The 21,163-nt window shown below is 43.7% G+C and overlaps 1 protein-coding gene across 1 annotated transcript in view; it reads left to right on the top strand.

Annotated features, from left to right (window-relative positions):
• The window catches only part of LOC115158550 (capping protein, Arp2/3 and myosin-I linker protein 3), a 38,333-nt gene that overhangs the window by 7,062 nt on the left and 10,108 nt on the right, over positions 1–21,163 (top strand). Inside the window, exons 7-32 of the mRNA XM_029707645.1 lie at positions 1,014–1,084; positions 1,209–1,282; positions 1,438–1,513; positions 1,599–1,687; positions 1,830–1,924; positions 2,021–2,107; positions 2,737–2,846; positions 2,970–3,047; positions 3,215–3,291; positions 3,823–3,927; positions 4,142–4,211; positions 4,500–4,581; positions 4,741–4,837; positions 5,206–5,260; positions 7,159–7,331; positions 7,619–7,687; positions 9,020–9,113; positions 9,364–9,462; positions 9,606–9,725; positions 12,069–12,182; positions 12,308–12,483; positions 12,652–12,739; positions 13,610–13,738; positions 13,859–13,925; positions 15,748–15,944; positions 18,717–18,796. Coding sequence (XP_029563505.1) covers positions 1,014–1,084; positions 1,209–1,282; positions 1,438–1,513; positions 1,599–1,687; positions 1,830–1,924; positions 2,021–2,107; positions 2,737–2,846; positions 2,970–3,047; positions 3,215–3,291; positions 3,823–3,927; positions 4,142–4,211; positions 4,500–4,581; positions 4,741–4,837; positions 5,206–5,260; positions 7,159–7,331; positions 7,619–7,687; positions 9,020–9,113; positions 9,364–9,462; positions 9,606–9,725; positions 12,069–12,182; positions 12,308–12,483; positions 12,652–12,739; positions 13,610–13,738; positions 13,859–13,925; positions 15,748–15,944; positions 18,717–18,796 — 2,572 coding nt within the window. The remainder of the gene's footprint in view (positions 1–1,013; positions 1,085–1,208; positions 1,283–1,437; positions 1,514–1,598; positions 1,688–1,829; positions 1,925–2,020; positions 2,108–2,736; positions 2,847–2,969; positions 3,048–3,214; positions 3,292–3,822; positions 3,928–4,141; positions 4,212–4,499; positions 4,582–4,740; positions 4,838–5,205; positions 5,261–7,158; positions 7,332–7,618; positions 7,688–9,019; positions 9,114–9,363; positions 9,463–9,605; positions 9,726–12,068; positions 12,183–12,307; positions 12,484–12,651; positions 12,740–13,609; positions 13,739–13,858; positions 13,926–15,747; positions 15,945–18,716; positions 18,797–21,163) is intronic.

Here is a 21,163-nt window from a genome sequence, read left to right as displayed (position 1 = left end):
TCACCGGTCGTGTGTGTGTGTGTGTGTGTGTGTGTGTGTGTGTGTGTGTGTGTGTGTGTGTGGCTAACTACCTTGTTTAAATATCAACAGTACTGCCACTGTAGCATAACATTTGATTAAATCACTATTCAGTCTGGTTGGCTGATACGCTCAGCAGAGAGAGGCAGAAAGACATAGACAGGAGCGACTGCATCAACACCCTCCGTCTGAACTCCATCCCTTCTTCAGTCAGGATATGCACGTGTGTCAGGGCAGCAGCAACGCCCTGTAAAATGTAGTCTAGACTCTAGCTAACCACCATATACAAAAATATACACACAAGCCACTAGCTAGCTAGCCATATATCATGAGTTAGGAGATTATGAATTATATTATGAACTTATTATTTGATTCACGCATTGAAGATAAATCACAATCAGTCAAATAAATCGAGCTAGCTAGATGATCAGCTGAAAGCCCACTCTCTTTTCCAGATGTCAGTCACGAGGCACTGTATTTAGCTTGCTTATGTGTGATGATGACTGAGTGTGTTGTTGCAGAAATAAATAGGTCTTTGGTCAAAAAATGTTATATATTTCGAGATATGAATTATGAAGGGATGCTGGCATTTTGAGCACATGCCCCTTGAAAGGTCTCTTCACGTACCTGTGCATATGAGACAGATTCAGGAAGATGATAGATAGACAGTCATAGGAAATTGTTGAGTAATTTGATTAAGAGACAAATGGATAGAGAAACCCACTGCACTACATACAGTGTATAGCACATTTACAGTTGACATTTTAGTCATTTAACAGACACTCTTATCCAGAGCAACGCACAGGTAGTAGATTCATCTTAAGATGGCTAGGTTCACAACTATATTTTTACACAGACATTGTAGAGTAATTGCACTGCTTGTTGTCTCTCTTTTTCCCTCTTTCTTTTCCATCTTTCCCTCACTGAAATAACCAAGTGCTCTTTAAACACTTCTCTCACCATCCGCTTTTTTTCTTCCTCTCTGTCTGTCTCAGGAGGGTTTTCCGAGACCTACGCTGCCCTGTGTGACTATAATGGAATCAGCTGCAAGGAGGAAGTGCAGTGGGTAAGCGCTATGGGAGTGGGCCAGTTGTGTGTTAGTGCACTGGAGAGTTATATACAACACTGTACTTTCAATTGAGGGGGTCATATATTATAGCAAGTGGACTCATGGGTAATCTTGTTCCTAGGATGTGGACACTATCTATCACTCCCAAGACAACAGGGAGTTTAATCTAGTGGACTTCAGCCACCTGGAAAGCAGGTGAGAGAAGGAGAGGGAAAGAAAGACAGAAAGAGGGCATGACTCTATCAAGTTGATGCTGCTGCAGCCTTAATAAATCCAGTTGCTAAATGTATATTAAGGGTATTATGAAATGTACCTGTTTCAGTGCAGTAATTGTTGTGTGTTTATGACAGGGACTTGGCAGTTATTTTGGCCTCAATGGCGTACAATACATGGTTCACCAAACTATACTGTAAGGACATACGCATAGTAAGTATCCTTCTGTCTGTCTCTCCTTGTGCTTTAAATGGTAATTATTATGCGTGCAATGAAATGAGGTCATTTCTAATTTCAGGGGTCAGAGGTCACTGAGCAGGTTCTGCACACCCTCAGTAAGTCCTCCAGTCTGGAAGAGATCACTCTGGAGAATGCTGGTCTCAAATCGTGAGTTTTCCCTTGCTTCACACTTCTCACCCATACTTAAAAAAATAATAACAAGTGTGTTAGAACCTTAAACTAAAAAGTGTTTGTGTGTGTCATTGTGTCTATGTCCAAATATGTGTACTGTATATTGTGTATGTTGCAGTGACTTTCCTCAGAAGCTGTCAGTTGCGCTCTCAGAGAATCCTGCTTCTGTCATCCACTCTCTGAATCTGGCCCACAACACACTGGACAACCAAGGTACCAAGCAGATGCCTAACTTCCTGTTTGACTTCCACACTAGTTTGACTTCCACATTATGTTTGTTTTAGTGACATCTCTCCTCCTCTGGTGTAGGTGTGGCTAACCTCATCCAGCAAGTGTGTCGCCTCAGCAAAGGACTGCGTCTCCTCAACCTCTCCAAGACCTCCCTCAACTCCAAAGGTTTATTCCTCTTCACCTCTCCATCCTTCATTCGCTCAATCTCTCCATTTCTCTACATTCCACACCCGGAGAGAAGGCCCCACCCCCCCTGTCCTTCTCCATGTTGCATAAGCATCCTCCTCTACACCTCAGTGTCCCCTGCCGTTAATACAAGGCAGTAATTCAGCAAGCAGGGACAGTCAGCTGGAGAATCAGTTAATGAACACCTCCAACTGTGTTTGGGTTTGACGAAGCAGCAATAGCTGACTGAACATGCCGCTAAGCCATGCATGCATGCTACTTTTCTAGCTGAGCTGGTATAAACCTCTGTACCTCCTGTCATTCCCCCACCATCATCTCTGTGTGTTAACGTAATGTTTTGTCTACTCTACAAAGCTTCAAGAGTCATGATATGTCCCCACGGTAACCATCCTTCAGGCAGAATGCTCTGTGTTACTCCCCCACTTTTTAAATATTTCGTATTGGAGTACTGAATATTGAATTAAGAATTATACTTCACACAGGTACGGATGAGAGTCACGTAACTAAAAATATTCTGAAACTGGATCTTTTTGTTGTTGTGTACATTTGCATTAGCTAGCTGAATGTATCTCTCATGGCTTCCCCCTCCCTCTCTCTGTGTGTCTCAGGTGTGGTGTCTCTGTCTCAGGCTCTGTGCTCCAGTGATGAGTATTCTAACACTTTGCTGCACCTGGACCTGAGCAAGAACCCTGGGTTCCTGTCTGGGGAGGATGCCTCGGTCAGAAAACAAACACATGTACACTTACTCATACTCTGTAAACAAACCAACAGTATAGTAAATGCACTGCTGATGCCTTATGAGTCAGTTTCTCAGTTAACCATCTTGTCTCTCTTTCTTTAGAATCTGTGCCTGTTCCTGTCCCAGCCTAATTGTCTGGTCCATTTGGACCTGTCTGGCACTGACTGTTCTGTTGACTCGGTAAGAATCTCGTGTCTCTGAGAATTTGATTGCACACTTATAGAATGAAGCATTTTAAAGAGTTTATCTGCAACTTCTGTCTTTTTCTTCCTCTATAATCCCCAACCGCTGTCTTTTTCTCTCTCCCACTAAAACTGCACAACACAACTCTCGCTTCTCTCACGTAGCTATTTGGGGCTCTGCTGAGGGGTTGTTGTGCCGATCTCTCCTACTTGAATCTCTCCAAAAATACCTTCTCCCACAGGTTAGTCGCATCCTTGAGATTAACTATTTCTTTGGTGTGATGTGGCAGAAAAACGCTTTGAGGCTCGGTGTGAAGATGGAAGGCAAATTTTTAGCAAGGGATCTTTTTTTTCTTAAAATCCTCAGGCTTGATCTTTCGCTCTCTCTTTTTCTTTTCACTCTTATCTGTCTTATCTCTGTCGTTCCCTTCAATGTGAAATCCAAAATAAGCTTTGTGGGAATCACTCGAACATTGTGTTCCTTTCTGTAGTTGTGTCTGTGGTTTTAAACTCCTAGAGCTGTCTGCCTAGATAAGACTCATGAATATGAAGCAGAGCTATTTATCATCTGACCCCACTTGCTCCCTCCTCTTTGACCAGCTCCACTGTCTCTGTCTCATTCCATCTGAATACGCACTCCTCACACCAGTCTCTTATTTACCCTGACTATCAACAACTAACCACTCACCTTCTATCGCTTTTCCCACCCACTCCATCTCTACTTCTTCCTCTCCTCTCTCATTCATCTCACTCTGACCTCGCTCCTCTCCCAGGAAAGTGAAGGAGACCCTGCCGTTGTCCTGTCAGTTTTTCAGCTCGGCCTTCAGTCTCACCCATGTCAGCCTGGCCTCTATGAAGCTGCCCCCTGAGGCCCTGAGGTCAGTTCCCCTATTCTCCCCTGGTCTCTCTCTGTCACACCTTCATCTCACTGGAGTGACTGGGGCCAGGCTAGCTGCACAACACAAACTGGTCACCATGACAAATGACACTACGTTAAAGGGTGTGAGTTTCCAGAAAGAGAAAGAAGCTAAAAGGTTTTTGTTGTAAACACTTTTTCCCCTTATGTTTATTTTTCCCTCTCTCTTTCTTTAGGTCTCTCTTCATCGGCCTGACCACAAACCCTCACGTGAATGACCTACACCTGGACATTAGTGGCTGTGAGGTACAAGTCTGTCACTCTGTACACAACATTCAATTCCTGCTGGCCTTTATATAATTGACCATATCTATCTCTCTGGCATTCATTGCTTATGTTTCCAATAAGGACTTACTGAGCAGTAGCTATAGATGAAAACTATGTCAAGGTCTCCTGTTATTGTGCTTTGGATGTCCTCCTCCTCCCACACTGTCTGTCTGTCTGTCTGTCTGTCTGTCTGTCTGTCTGTCTGTCTGTCTGTCTGTCTGTCTGTCTGTCTGTCTGTCTGTCTGTCTGTCTGTCTGTCTGTCTCAGCTGAAATCTGCAGGAGCTTCTGTGATCCAGGAGCTGTTCCCTAGGCTCTCCTCCATCGCCACTCTGGACATCTCAGACAACGGTGAGCAGAATGACAGACTGCACCACTATGGCACAGTGTGATACTCTGCACCACTGTGGCAGCCTGCACCACTCAAGCCAGTTTTGTGTGAGGGGGTTGCCTGTTTGACCCTGTTTTGTATGAGGGGAGGGTGTGTGTTTGATGTAATTGTGTTTACAGGGCTGGATGCAGACCTTCTCTCAGTTCTACCAGCTCTCTCCAGACACACCTCCCTAAAGCACCTGTATCTGGGCAAGAACTTCAACATCAAGGGCAGGTACAGTACTACAGAGGCACTCTCTCTCTCTCTGTGTGTGTGTGTGTGTGTGTGTGTGTGTGTGTGTGTGTGTGTGTTGTGTGTGTGTGTGTGTGTGTGTGTGTGTGTGTGTGTGTGTGTGTGTGTGTGTGTGTGTGTGTGTGTGTGTGTGTGTGTGTGTGTGTGTGTGTGTGTGTGTGTGTGTGTGTGTGAGTGAGTGAGTGAGTGAGTGAGTGAGTGAGTGAGTGAGTGAGTGAGTCAGTTTGCGTCAGAGCTTGATTTTCCTCAGGCAGACTAGGATGATTACGATAGCAGCAGGAAATGACTAGTGCCAGAGCTCCTGCTGAGTGTAGCCTGAACTGCCTCTCTCCCCATGGCTCTATCTACAGGGTGCTGGAGGAAATCCTACACAAGCTGGTCCAACTCATACAGGAAGAGGAGTGTGTGAGTGAGAATGCGTCACAATTCACACATCATTCACACATTACACACAATTGAATATTCACTGATTGTACAGAAACTCATTGTGAAATACTTATATTCTCCACGCACACAGACTATTGTATATGGTATTCTCTCATACATACATACTCTTTATTTTCTACAGTACGGTGTTTCCCTTCGAGTACCTTGCCTTCAGAAAGTATTCAGACCCTTTGACTTTTTCCACCTTTGGTTAGGATACATCCTTAGTCTAAAATGTATTTAAAAAAATAAAAAATCCTCATCAATCTACACACATTACCCCATAATGACAAAGAAAAACTGTTTTTAGAATTATTTTTCTAATTTATATATTTTTTTTGGGGGGGGGAGAAATATCACATTTGCTTAAGTATTCAGACCCTTTACTCAGTACTCTGTTGAAGCACCGTGGCAGCGATTACAGCCTTGAGGCTACTTGGGTATGACGCTACAAGCTTAGCACACCTGAGTTCTCCCATTCTTCTCTGCAGATCCTCTCAAGCTCTGTCAGGTTGGATGGGGAGCGTCACAGCTATTTTCAGGTCTCTTCGGAGATGTTGGATCGGGTTCAAGTCCGGGCTCTGGCTGGGCCTCTCAAGGACATTCAGAGACTTGTCCCGAAGCCACTCCTGCTTTGTCTTGACTGTGTGCTTAGGGTCGTTGACCTGTTGGAAGGTGAACCTTCGCCCCAGTCTGAGGTCCTGAGCGCTCCGGAGCAGATTTTCATCAAGGATCTCTCTGTACTTTGCTCCGTTCATCTTTGCCTCGATCCTGACTAGTCTCCCAGTCTCTGCCGCTGAAAAACAGGGATGGTGCCAGGTTACCTCCAGACGTGACGCTTGGCATTCAGGCCAAAGAGTTCAATCTTGCTTTCATCAGACCAGAGAATCTTGTTTCTCATGGTCTGAGTGTCTTTAGGTGCCTTTTGGCAAACTCCAAGCGGGCTGTCATGTGCCTTTTACTGAGGAGTGGCTTCTGTCTGGCCTCTCTCTACCATAATGGCCTGATTGGTGGCGTGCTGCAAAGATGGTTGTCCTTCTGGAAGGTTCTCACATCTCCACAGAGGAACTCTGGAGCTCTGTCAGAGTGACCACCGGGTTCTTAGTCACCTCCCTGACCAAGGCCCTTCTCCCCCGATTGCTCAGTTTGGCCGGGCGGCCAGCTCTAGGAAGAGTCTTGGGGGTTCCAAACTTCTTCCATTTAAGAATGATGGAGGCCACTGTGTTCTTGGGGACCTTCAATGCTGCAGACATTTTTTGATATCCTTCCCCAGATCAGTGTCTGTGACGTAATCCTGTCTCGGAGCTCTATGGACAATTCCTTCGACCTCATGGCTTGGTTTTTACTCTGACATGCACTGTCAACTGTGGGACCTTTATATAGACAGGTGTGTGCCTTTCCAAATCATGTCTAAATCAATTGAATTTACCACAGGTGGACTCCAATGAAGTTGTAGAAACATCTCAAGGATGATCAATGGAAACAGGATGCACCTGAGCTCAACTTCGAGTCTCATAGCCAAGGGTCTGAAAACTTATGTAAATAAGGAATTTCTTTTTTTTAAATTAATTTGTATATCACTCCATGGCCCTGTTACTGTGGGCTGTAACATATTGTGCCCTCTGAATTATTCCCTTTGTTTACAAAACTGTCACATTACAAATGCTAAATTCCTCAGTTCCTCCTCAGCACTGCTGCCACCTGTTCCCAGCTGTACTTAACCATCTCTCTCCACTGTCATCTCCTTCTCCTTTATTTTTCTGTCCTCTGTTCTGTCCTACCCTTTTTCTTCTGCTTTACCTCTCTCCTGCTCTCCACCCTATCCCATCTCCCTCCATCATCACCCTCTCTCTCCCCTCTCCCCTATCCCTCCCCAGGCCCTCCAGTCCCTCTCACTGGCTGACTCGCGACTGCGTTCTCGGGGCACAGTGCTGGTAAACGCTCTGGGCAGCAACACCTGTCTGCGAAAGGTGGACCTGAGTGGGAACAGCCTGGAGGACATTGGAGCCAAGATGCTGAGCAAAGCCCTACAGATCAACACCACACTCAGGCAAGAGACAGGGAGGGACAGAGATATAAGGTATGGTTGTGTTTGATACTGGTTCTCCCCTGTCCTGACAGGAGTGACTTGGTTGGATGGTTGTGTTTGATACTGGTTCTCCCCTGTCCTGACAGGAATGACTTGGTTGGATGGTTGTGTTTGATACTGGTTCTCCCCTGTCCTGACAGGAGTGGCTTGATTGGATGGTTGTGTTTGATACTGGTTCTCCCCTGTCCTGACAGGAGTGACTTGGTTGGATGGTTGTGTTTGATACTGGTTCTCCCCTGTCCTGACAGGAGTGTGACATGGGATCGTAACAACACCTCAGCTACAGGATTCCTGGATGTGGCTCGAGCCCTTGAACAGTGAGACTGTTTGTGCCTCTCTCTGTCTCTCTCTGTCTCTCTCTCTCTGTCTCTCTCTCTGTCTCTCTCTCTCTCTCTCTCTCTCTCTGTCTCTCTCTCTCTGTCTCTCTCTCTCTGTCTCTCTCTCTCTGTCTCTCTCTCTCTCTCTCTCTCTCTCTCTCTCTCTCTCTCTCTCTCTCTCTCTCTCTCTCTCTCTCTCTCTCTCTCTCTCTCTCTCTCTCTCTCTCTCTCACACACAGAGACTTCTAAGCAAGACATTTGATTTAAATAGGATCCAAGAGACATTGGGGTACCTGAAGTTCTGTCTAATTTACATTCACTGTTGTTCTGAGTATTTTCAGAATTAGCTGGCTAATATATAAACTCAGGTACACAGGAACCAAACCTAGTTTACTTTACACACACAGGACTAAACACGTGCTTGTGAGGGTCAGCCAGAGAGCTTACTTTCCACACAGGACTAAACACGTACTTGTGAGGGTCAGCCAGAGAGCTTACTTTACACACAGGACTAAACACGTGCTTGTGAGGGTCAGCCAGAGAGCTTACTTTCCACACAGGACTAAACACGTACTTGTGAGGGTCAGCCAGAGAGCTTACTTTACACACAGGACTAAACACGTACTTGTGAGGGTCAGCCAGAGAGCTTACTTTACACACAGGACTAAACACGTGCTTGTGAGGGTCAGCCAGAGAGCTTACTTTACACACAGGACTAAACACGTACTTGTGAGGGTCAGCCAGAGAGCTTACTTTACACACAGGACTAAACACGTGCTTGTGAGGGTCAGCCAGAGAGCTTTCTTTACACACAGGACTAAACATGTGCTTGTGAGGGTCAGCCAGAGAGCTTACTTTACACACAGGACTAAACACGTGCTTGTGAGGGTCAGCCAGAGAGCTTACTTTACACACAGGACTAAACACGTACTTGTGAGGGTCAGCCAGAGAGCTTACTTTACACACAGGACTAAACACGTGCTTGTGAGGGTCAGCCAGAGAGCTTTCTTTACACACAGGACTAAACATGTGCTTGTGAGGGTCAGCCAGAGAGCTTACTTTACACACAGGACTAAACACGTGCTTGTGAGGGTCAGCCAGAGAGCTTCGACTTCTCCTTAATCAGGCTGCAATAATCAAAGCATTGCTCATCCTATCACAGTGTCATCTTCCAGCATCATGTGGGGGAATTCTGGGAGTTCTGTCCACTGGGGATATTAAGGCTTGGGTCTCTAACTGTTTTTCTGCAGCTCTTTCTGTTTCCTTCCTTTCGGTCTCCTTAATTCAAAGCCCTTCTCTTTCTTTTAACTCTGCCGGTGGTTTTTCTCTCAGTAACTTCACCTTGCAGTACATGCCCCTCCCCCTCAGTGACATCAGCCAGGCGTACCGTAGTACCTCCGAGAGGACAGAGCAGGCACTGACCAAGGTGGGCTTCTGACGCTTCCCAAGTTCATCTGCACCCATCTCAATTCCTCCCTCCATTCCTCTGTTAACCATCCTCTCATCTCATCTGCCTTGTCCTTTCCTCCCCTGCTTCTTTTCTCTGCTCTTTTCTCTGCTGGGGATCTACCATCACCAACCCTTTCCTGCTTTTTCCAGTTCAAATTACACTGCTTCATTACCACATATGACCATATTGCCAGTGTGAGTGAATGTTTTTTATCTGTGGTCATCAGATCCAGCGTGCTCTGCTGCGGAACAACCAGACTCAGCGCTTCTCTCAGAGACAGGCTCTACGGCTGCACCAGGGCCTGGTCACCAGCACTGCTGAACAGGTAGATGCAGCATATGTATATTATTCATGTGTGTGTGATTGAGAGAGCGTGAGTTGAGCCATCACGAGAGCAATATGTGTGTATTGTAAACCTGTATGTCTTTTACTGACGTTCCTCTTGCTTGTCTGTTCTCTGTTTCCCAGGTGATGGAGCGTCTGAGTGTGTGTGTGCAGCAGCAGGTGTGTGTGCTGCGTGGAGTAGGGGAGATGGAGGAGATTCAAGCTGCTAAACAGGTGCTGAAGGAGGCCAGAAACTCCCGTGCGGTGAGTGTGTGTACATGCCTGAATCATTTCTCTAACATCTGGAGTGTAGGTGAGTTTAAAGTGTTAATTGTATGTCTTTGTGTATTCATATTAGAGGTCGACCGATTATGACTTTTCAACATCGGTACCGATTATTGGAGGACCAAAAAAAGCTGATACCGATTACTCGGCCAATTGTTATTTTAATTGTATTTATTTGTAATAATGACAATTACAACAATACTGAATGAACACTTATTTTAACTTAATATAATACATCAATAAAATCAATTTAGCCTCAAATAAATAATGAAACATGTTCAATTTGGTTTAAATAATGCAAAAACCAAGTGTTGGAGAAGAAAGTAAAAGTGCAATATGTGCCATGTAAAAAAGCTAATGTTTAAGTTCCTTGCTCAGAACATGAGAACATATGAAAGCTAGTGGTTCCTTTTAACATGAGCCTTCAATATTCCCAGGTAAGAAGTTTTTGGTTGTAGTTATTATAGGAATTATAGGACTATTTTTCTCTATACCATTTGTATTTCATATACCTTTGACTATTGGGTGTTCTTATAAGCACTTTAGTATTGCCAGTGTAACAGTATAGCTTCCGTCCCTATCCTCGCTCCTACCTGGGCTCGAATCAGGAACACATCGACAACAGCCACCCTCGAAGCATCGTTACCCATCGCTCCACAAAAGCCGCGGCCCTTGCAAAGCAAGGGAACAACTACTCCAAGTCTCAGAGCGAGTGACGCTATTTGAAACGCTATTAGCGCTCACCCCGCTAACTAGCTAGCCATTTCACATCGGTTACACCAGCCTAATCTCGGGAGTTGATAGGCTTGAAGTCATAAACAGCTCAATGCTTGAAGCACAGCGAAGAGCTGCTGGCAAACGCACGAAAGTGCTGTTTGAATGAATGCTTACGAGCCTGCTGCTGCCTACCATCGCTCAGTCAGACTGCTCTATCAACTATCAAATCATAGACTTAATTATAACATAATAACACACAGAAATACGAGCCTTTGGTCATTAATATGGTCGAATCCGGAAACTATCATTTAGTAAACAAAACGTTTATTCTTTCAGTGAAATACGGAATCGTTCCGTATTTTATCTAACGGGTGGCATCCCTAAGTCTAAATATTGCTGTTACATTGTACAACCTTCAATGTTATGTCATAATTATGTACAATTCTGGCAAATTAATTACGGTCTTTGTTAGGAATAAATGGACTTCACACAGTTCGCAACGAGCCAGGCGGCCCAAACTGCTGCATATACCCTGACTGCTTGCACGGAATGCAAGAGAAGTGACACAATTTCTCTAGTTATAAGAAATTCATGTTAGCAGGCAATATTAACTAAATATGCAGGTTTAAAAATATATACTTGTGTATTTATTTTAAAGAAAGGCATTGATGTTTATGGTAAGTACACATTGATGCAACGACAGTGCTTTTATCGCGAATGCGCTTGTTAAATCATCACCCGTTTGGCGAAGTAGGCTGTGATTCGATGAGAAATTAACAGGCACCGCATCGATTATATGCAACGCAGGACACGCTAGATAAACTAGTAATATCATCAACCATGTGTCGTTAACTAGTGATTATGTTAAGATAGATTTTTTATAAGATAAGTTTAATGCTAGCTAGCAACTTACCTTGGCTTCTTGCTGCCCTCGCGTAACAGGTATTCAGCCTGCCACACAGGCTCCTCGTGGAGTGCAATGTAAGGCAGGTGGTTAGAGCGTTGGACTAGTAACCGGAAGGTTGCAAAAATGAATCCCCGAGCCGACAAGGTAAAAATCTGTCGTTCTGCCCCTGAACAAGGCAGTTAACCCACCGCTCCTAGGCCGTCATTGAAAATAAGAATGTGTTCTTAACTGACTTGCCTAGTTAAATAAAGGTGTAAAAAAAAAAAACGGCCACAATCGGTGTCCAAAAATACCGATTACCAATTGTTATGAAAACTTGAAATCGGCCCTAATTAATCGGCCATTCCGATTAATCGCTCGACCTCTAATTCATATGACCCCCCAACCGTCTCTCTCAATTAAATTTCAATTTAAGGGGCTTTATTGGTATGGGAAACATATGTTTCCATTGCCAAATAGATAATAACAAAAGTAAAATAAAGTATAAGAAATTAACAGTAAACATTACACAAAAGTTCCATGAGATAAAGACATTTCAAAAGACATATTGTCTATATACAATGTTGTAATGATGTGCAAATAGTTACAGTACAAAAGTGAAAATAAATACATATAAATATTGGTTGTATTTACAATGGTGTTTGTTCTTCACTAGTTTATCTCTCGCTCTTTTTATGTATTTATTTTCTCTCTCTCAGCTGTACCCCTCTCTCTGTGAGCTAGCTCATGTGCTGTCAGTAGACGGGCCAGTCAGACAGAGACTGGACCAACTGGCAGGGGAACTGACCAAAGCAGCTGACAAGGAACTACAGGTATACTGCTCAATACTGTACGTCACTCATTCAACATCATCTGTTTACTTACTCCTTCACCATTTCTCAATCAAACATAGACATAGTTGTTTATTTGTTTGTTTAATTGGTTGTTTGATTGACAGGTGATTGTTGATTCCATGGTGTCTCTCTGTCGTGAGTTGTGCCCGCTGTCCTCCTCTGCAGCAGAGAGATTAAGTCCTCGGCTCTCGTCTGTCTCGGAGCACGTCTCCATCCCTCGTTCCGCCATCCGCACAGCCTTGATGGAGAGAGCAGCACAGGACATTCACAGAGCGCTGGAGTAAGGGGGAGGGAGGGAGACGGGGAGCTGAGGGAGGAAGATAAGCAATGCAGCCTTCTTTGTTCAATTGAATCAGTGTGGGTATCTGTGAACTTATTCTACCATACTCTCTTCTCCCCCCTCTCTGCCCTGCCCTCCCTCTCCCTTTCCTCCCCACCCCTCTCTCAGGGAGGTGAAGCTCTCAGTGGTCTCCTATCTCACCAACTCCATCGTGGATCAGATCTTACAAGAGCTCTACACCACTCACAAGACTCTGGTATAGACACGCTGCCATCTGTCTGTGTTTCTGTCTATCTATATGGGCTTGTGTCAGGAGAATTTTCAATCCCAATGATAATAACTAACAATCAATAAGCTTCGACTAATCCCCAAGGTTTGTAAGACACTGGGTTAATAATAATTAGTCAAAGACTCAGCTTCTGCAAAAGGTTCGTACAGTTTATTCAGAGAACGTTCTGAAGTCCATTATACAAAGACATTCCTTTTATGCTCACTCCCTACTTACGCACATACAGCCACACAAACAGTAGATATCCTACACACATACATACACACGAACAGTAGGTGAGTTGTATCCCTCCCCAGAGTTCTCACCACTGTTAATCACTACCCAGCGCTGTTCGTTCCATTCCCCCGAGATTAGAGGAACCTTGAGAGGTACTCCCTGTCCTATCATAAGTTTCTCAGTTCTAGCCAGGTCGAGCCAAACACAGTCTAATTGTTCTCGGTATTCTCTTAGGCACACTAATACACACATACATTTATCCTCATCACAGGTCTCTACTAGACCTTATGGGACTTACGTTTAGTACTTTAATTATTCATTATACATGCTACATAAACTACTAATTAGTTACGTTTCAGGGTGGGATTCTTTAATCATTACCTTTAAACATATAATTCCCTTATCAGTTTGTCATCTTTTGCTTACAATTATTGGTAAAGCTTTACTTGAAAGGGGTATACAGGCATTCATAACACCATTACACTTTTGCAGTATCATTCATAGAAACATTCATAACACCTTTATGAAACCAGTCAGAACACATTTATGAGTGTTGCAGTATTATTCATAACAAACTTCATAATACATTTATTGAAGTGTATTGTCTGATCCCTGTCCCAGACGCGTCGGGTGTCCCAGGTGAAGCGCTGGGAGGTGACATGTGATGGAGGAACAGGTCTGAGGTCACACAGACACAGAGACTCTCTGGACCTCACAGATGATGAGATGGGCACCAGTATAGTGAGCATTGTGTGTTGGGATTGTCTGCTTAGGGTGTGTGTGGCATGTGTGAGCGTATGTGTTTTGTGATTGTCTGTTTGGGATGTGTTTGTTTGTTTTTGCTTTTACGTCTTTCTCTGCCTTCTCTAGGACACAATTGCCATTAAGAAGCGTAGCTCTAGAACTAGACGTATTCGACCTGTCTCTACCAGGCTGAGTGAGTATGCCTCCGTACCACTATCGCTCTATCTTTCTCTCCCACTTCCTACCTGCTCTCTTTTAGAGGTCATTAGTGACTGTCTGTTTTCCTATCCCTCTCTCCTTTCCTCTCCTTCCATCTCTCCTTTCCTCTCCCCCTCTCTCCTTTCCTCTCTCTCTCTCTGAGAGAGCCATTTATGGCTGGTGTGCATGCCAGCCTAAGCCCATTCCTGCATCAACATACAGAGCATTCAGAAAGTATTCAGATGCCTTGACTTATTCCACATTGTTTTACGTTACATCCTTATTCTAAAATTGATTTAAAAAGTGGTTTCCGTCAATCTACATACAATATCCCGTAATGACAAAGTGAAAACAGTTTTTATTTTTATTTTGGCCAATGTATTGAAATGTATAAAAAGATCCTCTCTGTCTCTGTCAGGTTGGATGGGGAACGTCGCTGCACAGCTATTTTCAGGTCTCTCCAGAGATGTTCGATCGGGTTCAAGTCCGGGCTCTGGCTGGGCCACTCAAGGACATTCAGAGACTTGCCCCGAAGCCGCTTCTGCGTTGTCTTGGCTGTGTGCTTGTCCTGTTGGAAGGTGAACCTTCGCCCCAGTCTGAGGTCCTGAGCGCTCTGGAGCAGGTTTTCATCAAGGATCTTGTACTTTGCTCCGTTCATCTTTCCCTCGATCCTGACTAATCTCCCAGTCCCTGCCGATGGGGAAAAACATCCCCACAGCATGATTCTGCCACTACCATGCTTCACTGTAGGGATGGTGCCAGGTTTCCTCCAGACATGACGCTTGGCATTCAGGCCAAAAAGTTCAATCTTGCTTTCATCAGACCAAAGGATCATGTTTCTCAAGGTCTGAGACTCTTTTAGGTGCCTTTTGGCAAACTCCAAGCGGCTATCATGTGCCGTTAACTCAGGAGTGGCCTCTGTCTGGTCACTACCATAAAGGCCTGATTGGTGGAGTGCTGCAGAGATGGTTGTCCTTCAGGAAGGTTCCCCCATCTCCACAGAGGAACTCTGGAGCTCTGTCAGAGTGACTACCGGGTTCTTAGTCAACTCCCTGACCAAGGCCCTTCTCCCCCTGATTGCTCAGTTTGGCCGGGTGGCCAGCTCTAGGAAGAGTCTTGGTGGTTCCAAACTTCTTCCATTTAAGAATGATGGAGGCCACTGTGTTCTTGGAGACCTTCAATGCTGCAGAAATGTTCTGTTACCTTTCCCAGATCTGTGCCTCAACACAATCCTGTCTCGGAGCTATACAGACAATTCCTTCAACTTCATGGTTTGGTTTTTGCTCTGATATGCACTGTCAACTGTGGGACCTTACATACACGTGTGTGCCTTTCCAAATCATGTCCAATCAATTGAATTTACCACAGGTGGACTCCAAGTTGTAGAAACATCTCAAGGATGATCAATGGAAACAGGATGCACCTGAGCTCAATTCTGAGTATCATAGCAAAGGGTCTGAATTCTTATGTAAAATAAGATTTTTCTGTTTTTTGTTTTTCACACTTATGCAAACATTCTAAAAACCTGTTTTCGCTTTGTCATTATGGGGTATTAGGTGTAGATTGAGGATTTAAAAAAAATCAATTTTAGAGTAAGGCTGTAACATAACAAAATGTGGAAAAAGTGAACTGGTCTGAATACTTTTCCGAATACACTGAATTTGAGTGCAGTTGCTAATTGTTGTAGTTTTTAAACAGTATGTCTTTGAAGCACTGTTGACAGCGCCACATGACTCCTTTGGGAACTTCTAGCCCCTCTCCACTTCCTTCTCCATTTATCTCATCATCTTTTCATATTTTTTCTCTCTCTCTTTCAGGCCAGTGTGATGACTCCAGCTCCTCCCCACCCCCCTCTGCGTCCTCTTTTTTCTCTTCTTTCTCGGCCCTCTCTCGCTCTACATCCTGGGAGGGGCTGTCTGCGCTCCCTACCCAAGGTGCACCTCTTCATCATGTGACGCGGGTTAGGCCAAGGCCCCCACGGAGGCACCGAGCAGGACATGCCCCCTCTGACACAGTAAGAGGAAGCTGACCTCAGCATCTCACCCCATATGGAGTATATAATGTTGCTACTGGACTGCTCAGAATGTTTGTAATACTTGCCTGTGAATATGGAAATACAGGATCTATAATAACTTATAGATTCACTTAGATCTCTCATTTGAGTGCAGAAGCGTAAAGACGTAGATATATATTAGCTAATAAATTATACATTTAAGGAGATAGTGATTTGGCAACACATAGTTAAAGATATGTGAACTTTAAAAACGCATATTAATAACACAGAATACCGATGTTATTAGCATAGATAATGACAACTAAAAAGATAATATTCCCTTATGATACATGCATAATTTATAACTTGTGGCCATATTCATTTGCTTATTAAATAAACCAGATATGAATATTGATACAGGTTTCTAACTCTGTGCTGTGTGTGTGTGTGTGTGTGCTCATATTCTATTCCATTAGAGCAGTGGTTCCCAAACTGTTTATAGTCCCGTACCCCTTCAAACATTCAACCTCGAGCTGCGTACCCCCTCTAGCACCAGGGTCAGCGCAGTCTCAAATGTTGTTTTTTGCCATCATTGTAAGCCTGCCACACACACACTATACATTTATTAAACATAAGACTGAGTGTGAGTTTTTGTCACAACCCGGCTCGTGGGAAGTGACAATGAGCTCTCATAGGACCAGGGCACAAATAATAATATAAAAAATTATTATTATTTTGGTTCTTTATTTAACCATCGTACATATAAAACCTTATTTGTTCATTGAAAATTGTGAATAACTCACCACAGGTTACTGAGAAGGGTGTGCTTGAAAGGACGCACATAACGCTGCAATGTTGGGTTGTATTGGAGAGAGTCTCAGTTTTAAATCATTTTCCACACACAGTCTATGCCTGTATTTAGTTTTCATGCGACTGAGGGCCGAGAATCCACTCTCACATAGCTACGTGGTTGCAAAGGGCATCGGTGTCTTAACAGCTCGATTTGCTAAGGCAGGATACTCTGAGTGCAGCCCAATCCAGAAATCTGGCAGTGGCTTCTGATTTTAAATTACATTTTCACATAACCGCTTGTTGCAATTTCGATGAGGCTCTCTTGTTCAGATATCAGTAAGTGGACTGGAGGCAGGGCATGAAAGGATTAACGAATCCAGTTGTTTGTGTAATCCGTTTTGGGAAAGTACCTGCGTAATTGTGCACCCAACTCACTCAGGTGCTTCGCTATATCACATTTGACATTGTCCGTAAGCTTGAGTTCATTTGCACACAAACAAATCCAGTTGTTTGTGTAATCCATTTTGGGAAAGTACCTGCGTAATTGTGCACCCAACTCACTCAGGTGCTTTGCTACATCACATTTGACATTGTCCGTAAGCTTGAGTTCATTTGCACACAAAAAAATCATACAATGATGGAAAGATCTGTGTGTTGTCCTTGTTAATGCAGACAGAGAAGAGCTCCAACTTCTTAATCATAGCCTCAATTTTGTCCTGCACATTGAATATAGTTGCGGAGAGTCCCTGTAATCCTAGATTTACATCATTCATGCGAGAAAAAACATCACCCAGATAGGCCAGTCATGTGAGAAACTAGTCATCATGCAAGCGGTCAGACAAGTGCAAATTATGGTCAGTAAAGAACTTTAAGCTCTTGTCTCAATTTAATAAAAATAAAAAATTGCCCCTTGATAACCAGCGCAGTTCTGTACTTTGTAAAAGCGTTACATGGTCAATGCCCATATCATTGCATAGTGCAGAAAATACACGAGAGTTCAGGGGCCTTGCGTTCCCTTGGCAGCAAGAGCCTCTTGGTGGATGCTACAGTGTATCCAAGTGGCATCGGGAGCAACTGCTTGCACGCGCGTTACCACTCCACTATGTCTCCCTGTCATGGCTTTTGCGCCATCAGTACAGATACCAACATGAGCAGCAGCTACTTTTGGCTACATACGGATCGTTAGTGGAATTCCCACAAGAGAGTAACGGTTAATGTGATTGGATGTTACTTATTTGACTTGGCTACTGTACCTGTATTTGACATTGTGTTGTTATTTCGCAGAACACTAGATGGTTTAATTTTATTTTTGGCAGTGAAATGAGGCCACTCAGGTGAGAGAAAAAAAACTCTCCCAAATGTTTAGCCTCGTTGGATAATATAAACAGACTGTTTGAAAATGTGAGGGGAAAAAAAAGTTAAACAAAATGTACCCCAGTTTGGGAATACCTGCATTAGAGCAATTATTCATGTAATTAACATAATGATAATTCAAAAACTTTTAATTTAATTTATGACTCATGCTTAATTCCCACCACATATTCTCAAATACTGGGGCCTCCCAGCTCCCGACGTGGCAGCATGCTGCTCTATTTTCAGGATGATTTGGATTGTGTCCAGGGTTGTCTATACTAAGTTCATTACTCCAAAGCTAATTACTCCAAAGTCATCTCTCCAAAGCTATGTAGTATAATCCATTTGTATTATTACCAACAGAATTTTTTTTAAATGAAACCGTACCCCCCCCCCCCCAAAAAAAGTACTTTGATGTTTAAATAGGCTTCTGAAGTTTAATGTCCACTTTTAAATTTCAGACTTGATTTTCCCTTACATAAAATGTATCAACCCCTACAAAAATGTCCATTAATTATAATCCACCTAATAATTCACATTTCATGTTGCTGCAAGAAAAAATGTCTGCTGTGAGAAAGTGGTGAAATTAAGATCCTACATCCATCTGTATGGTCAATCTGAAATATGGGTGTTTTTCTCTGTCCCCAGCATTGCACTGAAAATGGAGCTGTCACCCCTATTGATCATGGACTCCCAGATTTATACACCAAGAAAGTGCTCCCTGATAGGTAGATCTCCCCTCTCACTCTCTCTCTTTCTCCTACACCTCTCTCTCTCCCTCTCTTTCTCTCTCTCTTATTTATGTATTTATTTATATATATGACCAAAAGGCAATTGGAGTGAATAGCACACCATATGCATGATCTAAATTACATGAATCCCCCAAAGAAACTACAACCTAAGTCATTTAGCATAGGCTCTACTTTCCATCAGTCCATTGACTACTTTAAGGAGAAGGACTTTACAGTAGGTGAGCTCTGCCTTTAGTAATAGTTTTAGAGAGTACCCTCTCCGCCTGTCACAGGCTGGCAGAGTAATGCTGGTCCATGCTAAAGTACACCCACACAGCAGATCATCTTGTTAAGTTTATGCTTTTAGTATTATTACATTTACTGTTAAACATATTTCTAAATGAATGCACTCTGGATAAAGCATTGTGTGCCAGGAGTGGTATCCTAGCAGCATCCCTTGCTGCTGGGAAGTGTTATTAAGTTTCAGTGAGGCAGCAGCCCAGAGAAACATGCACTCTTTTTCGGCTGTCACCATAGGATAAGCCTTTTTGGTTCCAGGCAGAACCCTTTTGGGTTTCATGTTGAACCATATGTAGAAAGGGCTCTACGTGGAATCCAAAAGGTTTCTACCTGGAACCAAAAAGGCTTCTTCAAATGTTTATCCTATGGGGACAGCTGAAGAATCCTTTTAGATTCTACAGTGAGGGGGAAAAGTACTTGATCCCCTGCTGATTTTGTACGTTTGCCCACTGACAAAGAAATGATCAGTCTATAATTTTAATGGTAGGTTTATTTGAACAGTGAGAGACAGAATAACAACAAAAAAATCCAGAAAAACGCATGTCAAAAATGTTATAAATTCATTTGCATGTTAATGAGGGAAATAAGTATTTGACCCCTCTCAATCAGAAAGATTTCTGGCTCCCAGGTGTCTTTTATACAGGTAACAAGCTGAGATTAGGAGCACACTCTTAAAGGGAGTGCTCTTAATCTCAGTTTGTTACCTGTATAAAAGACACCTGTCCACAGAAGCAATCAATCAGATTCCAAACTCTCCACCATGGCCAAGACCAAAGAGCTCTCCAAGGATGTCAGGGACAAGATTGTAGACCTACACAAGGCTGGAATGGGCTACAAGACCATCGCCAAGCAGCTTGGTGAGAAGGTGACAACAGTTGGTGCGATTATTCGCAAATGGAAGAAACACAAAAGAACTGTCAATCTCCCTCGGCCTGGGGCTCCATGCAAGATCTCACCTCGTGGAGTTGCAATGATCATGAGAACGGTGAGGAATCAGCCCAGAACTACATGGGAGGATCTTGTCAATGATCTCAAGGCAGCTGGGACCATCGTCCCCAAGAAAACAATTGGTAACACACTACGCCGTGAAGGACTGAAATCCTGCAGCGCCCGCAAGGTCCCCCTGCTCAAGAAAGCACATATTCATGCCCGTCTGAAGTTTGCCAATGAACATCTGAATGATTCAGAGAACAACTGGGTGAAATTGTTGTGGTCAGATGAGACCAAAATGGAGCTCTTTGGCATCAACTCAACTCGCCGTGTTTGGAGGAGGAGGAATGCTGCCTATGACCCCAAGAACACCATCCCCACCGTCAAACATGGAGGTGGAAACATTATGCTTTGGGGGTGTTTTTCTGCTAAGGGGACAGGACAACTTCATCGCATCAAAGGGACGATGGACGGGGCCATGTACTGTCAAATCTTGGGTGAGAACCTCCTTCCCTCAGCCAGGGCATTGAAAATGGGTCGTGGATGGGTATTCCAGCATGACAATGACCCAAAACACACGGCCAAGGCAACAAAGGAGTGGCTCAAGAAGAAGCACATTAAGGTCCTGGAGTGGCCTAGCCAGTCTCTAGACCTTAATCCTATAGAAAATCTGTGGAGGGAGCTGAAGGTTCGAGTTGCCAAACGTCAGCCTCGAAACCTTAATGACTTGGAGAAGATCTGCAAAGAGGAGTGGGACAAAATCCCTCCTGAGATGTGTGCAAACCTGGTGGCTAACTACAAGAAACGTCTGACCTCTGTGATTGCCAACAAGGGTTTTGCCACCAAGTACTAAGTCATGTTTTGCAGAGGGGTCAAATACTTATTTCCCTCATTAAAATGCAAATGAATTTATAACATTTTTGACATGCGTTTTTCTGCATTTTTTTGTTGTTATTCTGTCTCTCACTGTTCAAATAAACCTACCATTAAAATTATAGACTGATCATTTCTTTGTCAGTGGGCAAACGTACAAAATCAGCAGGGGACCAAATACTTTTTCCCTCACTGTAGATGGCACCTTTTTTCTAAGAGTGTATGGGGTCTGATGATAGAGAGAATAATAAAAAGTGCAGG

This window comes from Salmo trutta, chromosome 22, assembly GCF_901001165.1.
Source record: "Salmo trutta chromosome 22, fSalTru1.1, whole genome shotgun sequence".
NCBI classification, from domain to species: domain Eukaryota; kingdom Metazoa; phylum Chordata; class Actinopteri; order Salmoniformes; family Salmonidae; genus Salmo; species Salmo trutta.
This window is presented reverse-complemented; position numbering and strand designations above follow the sequence as displayed.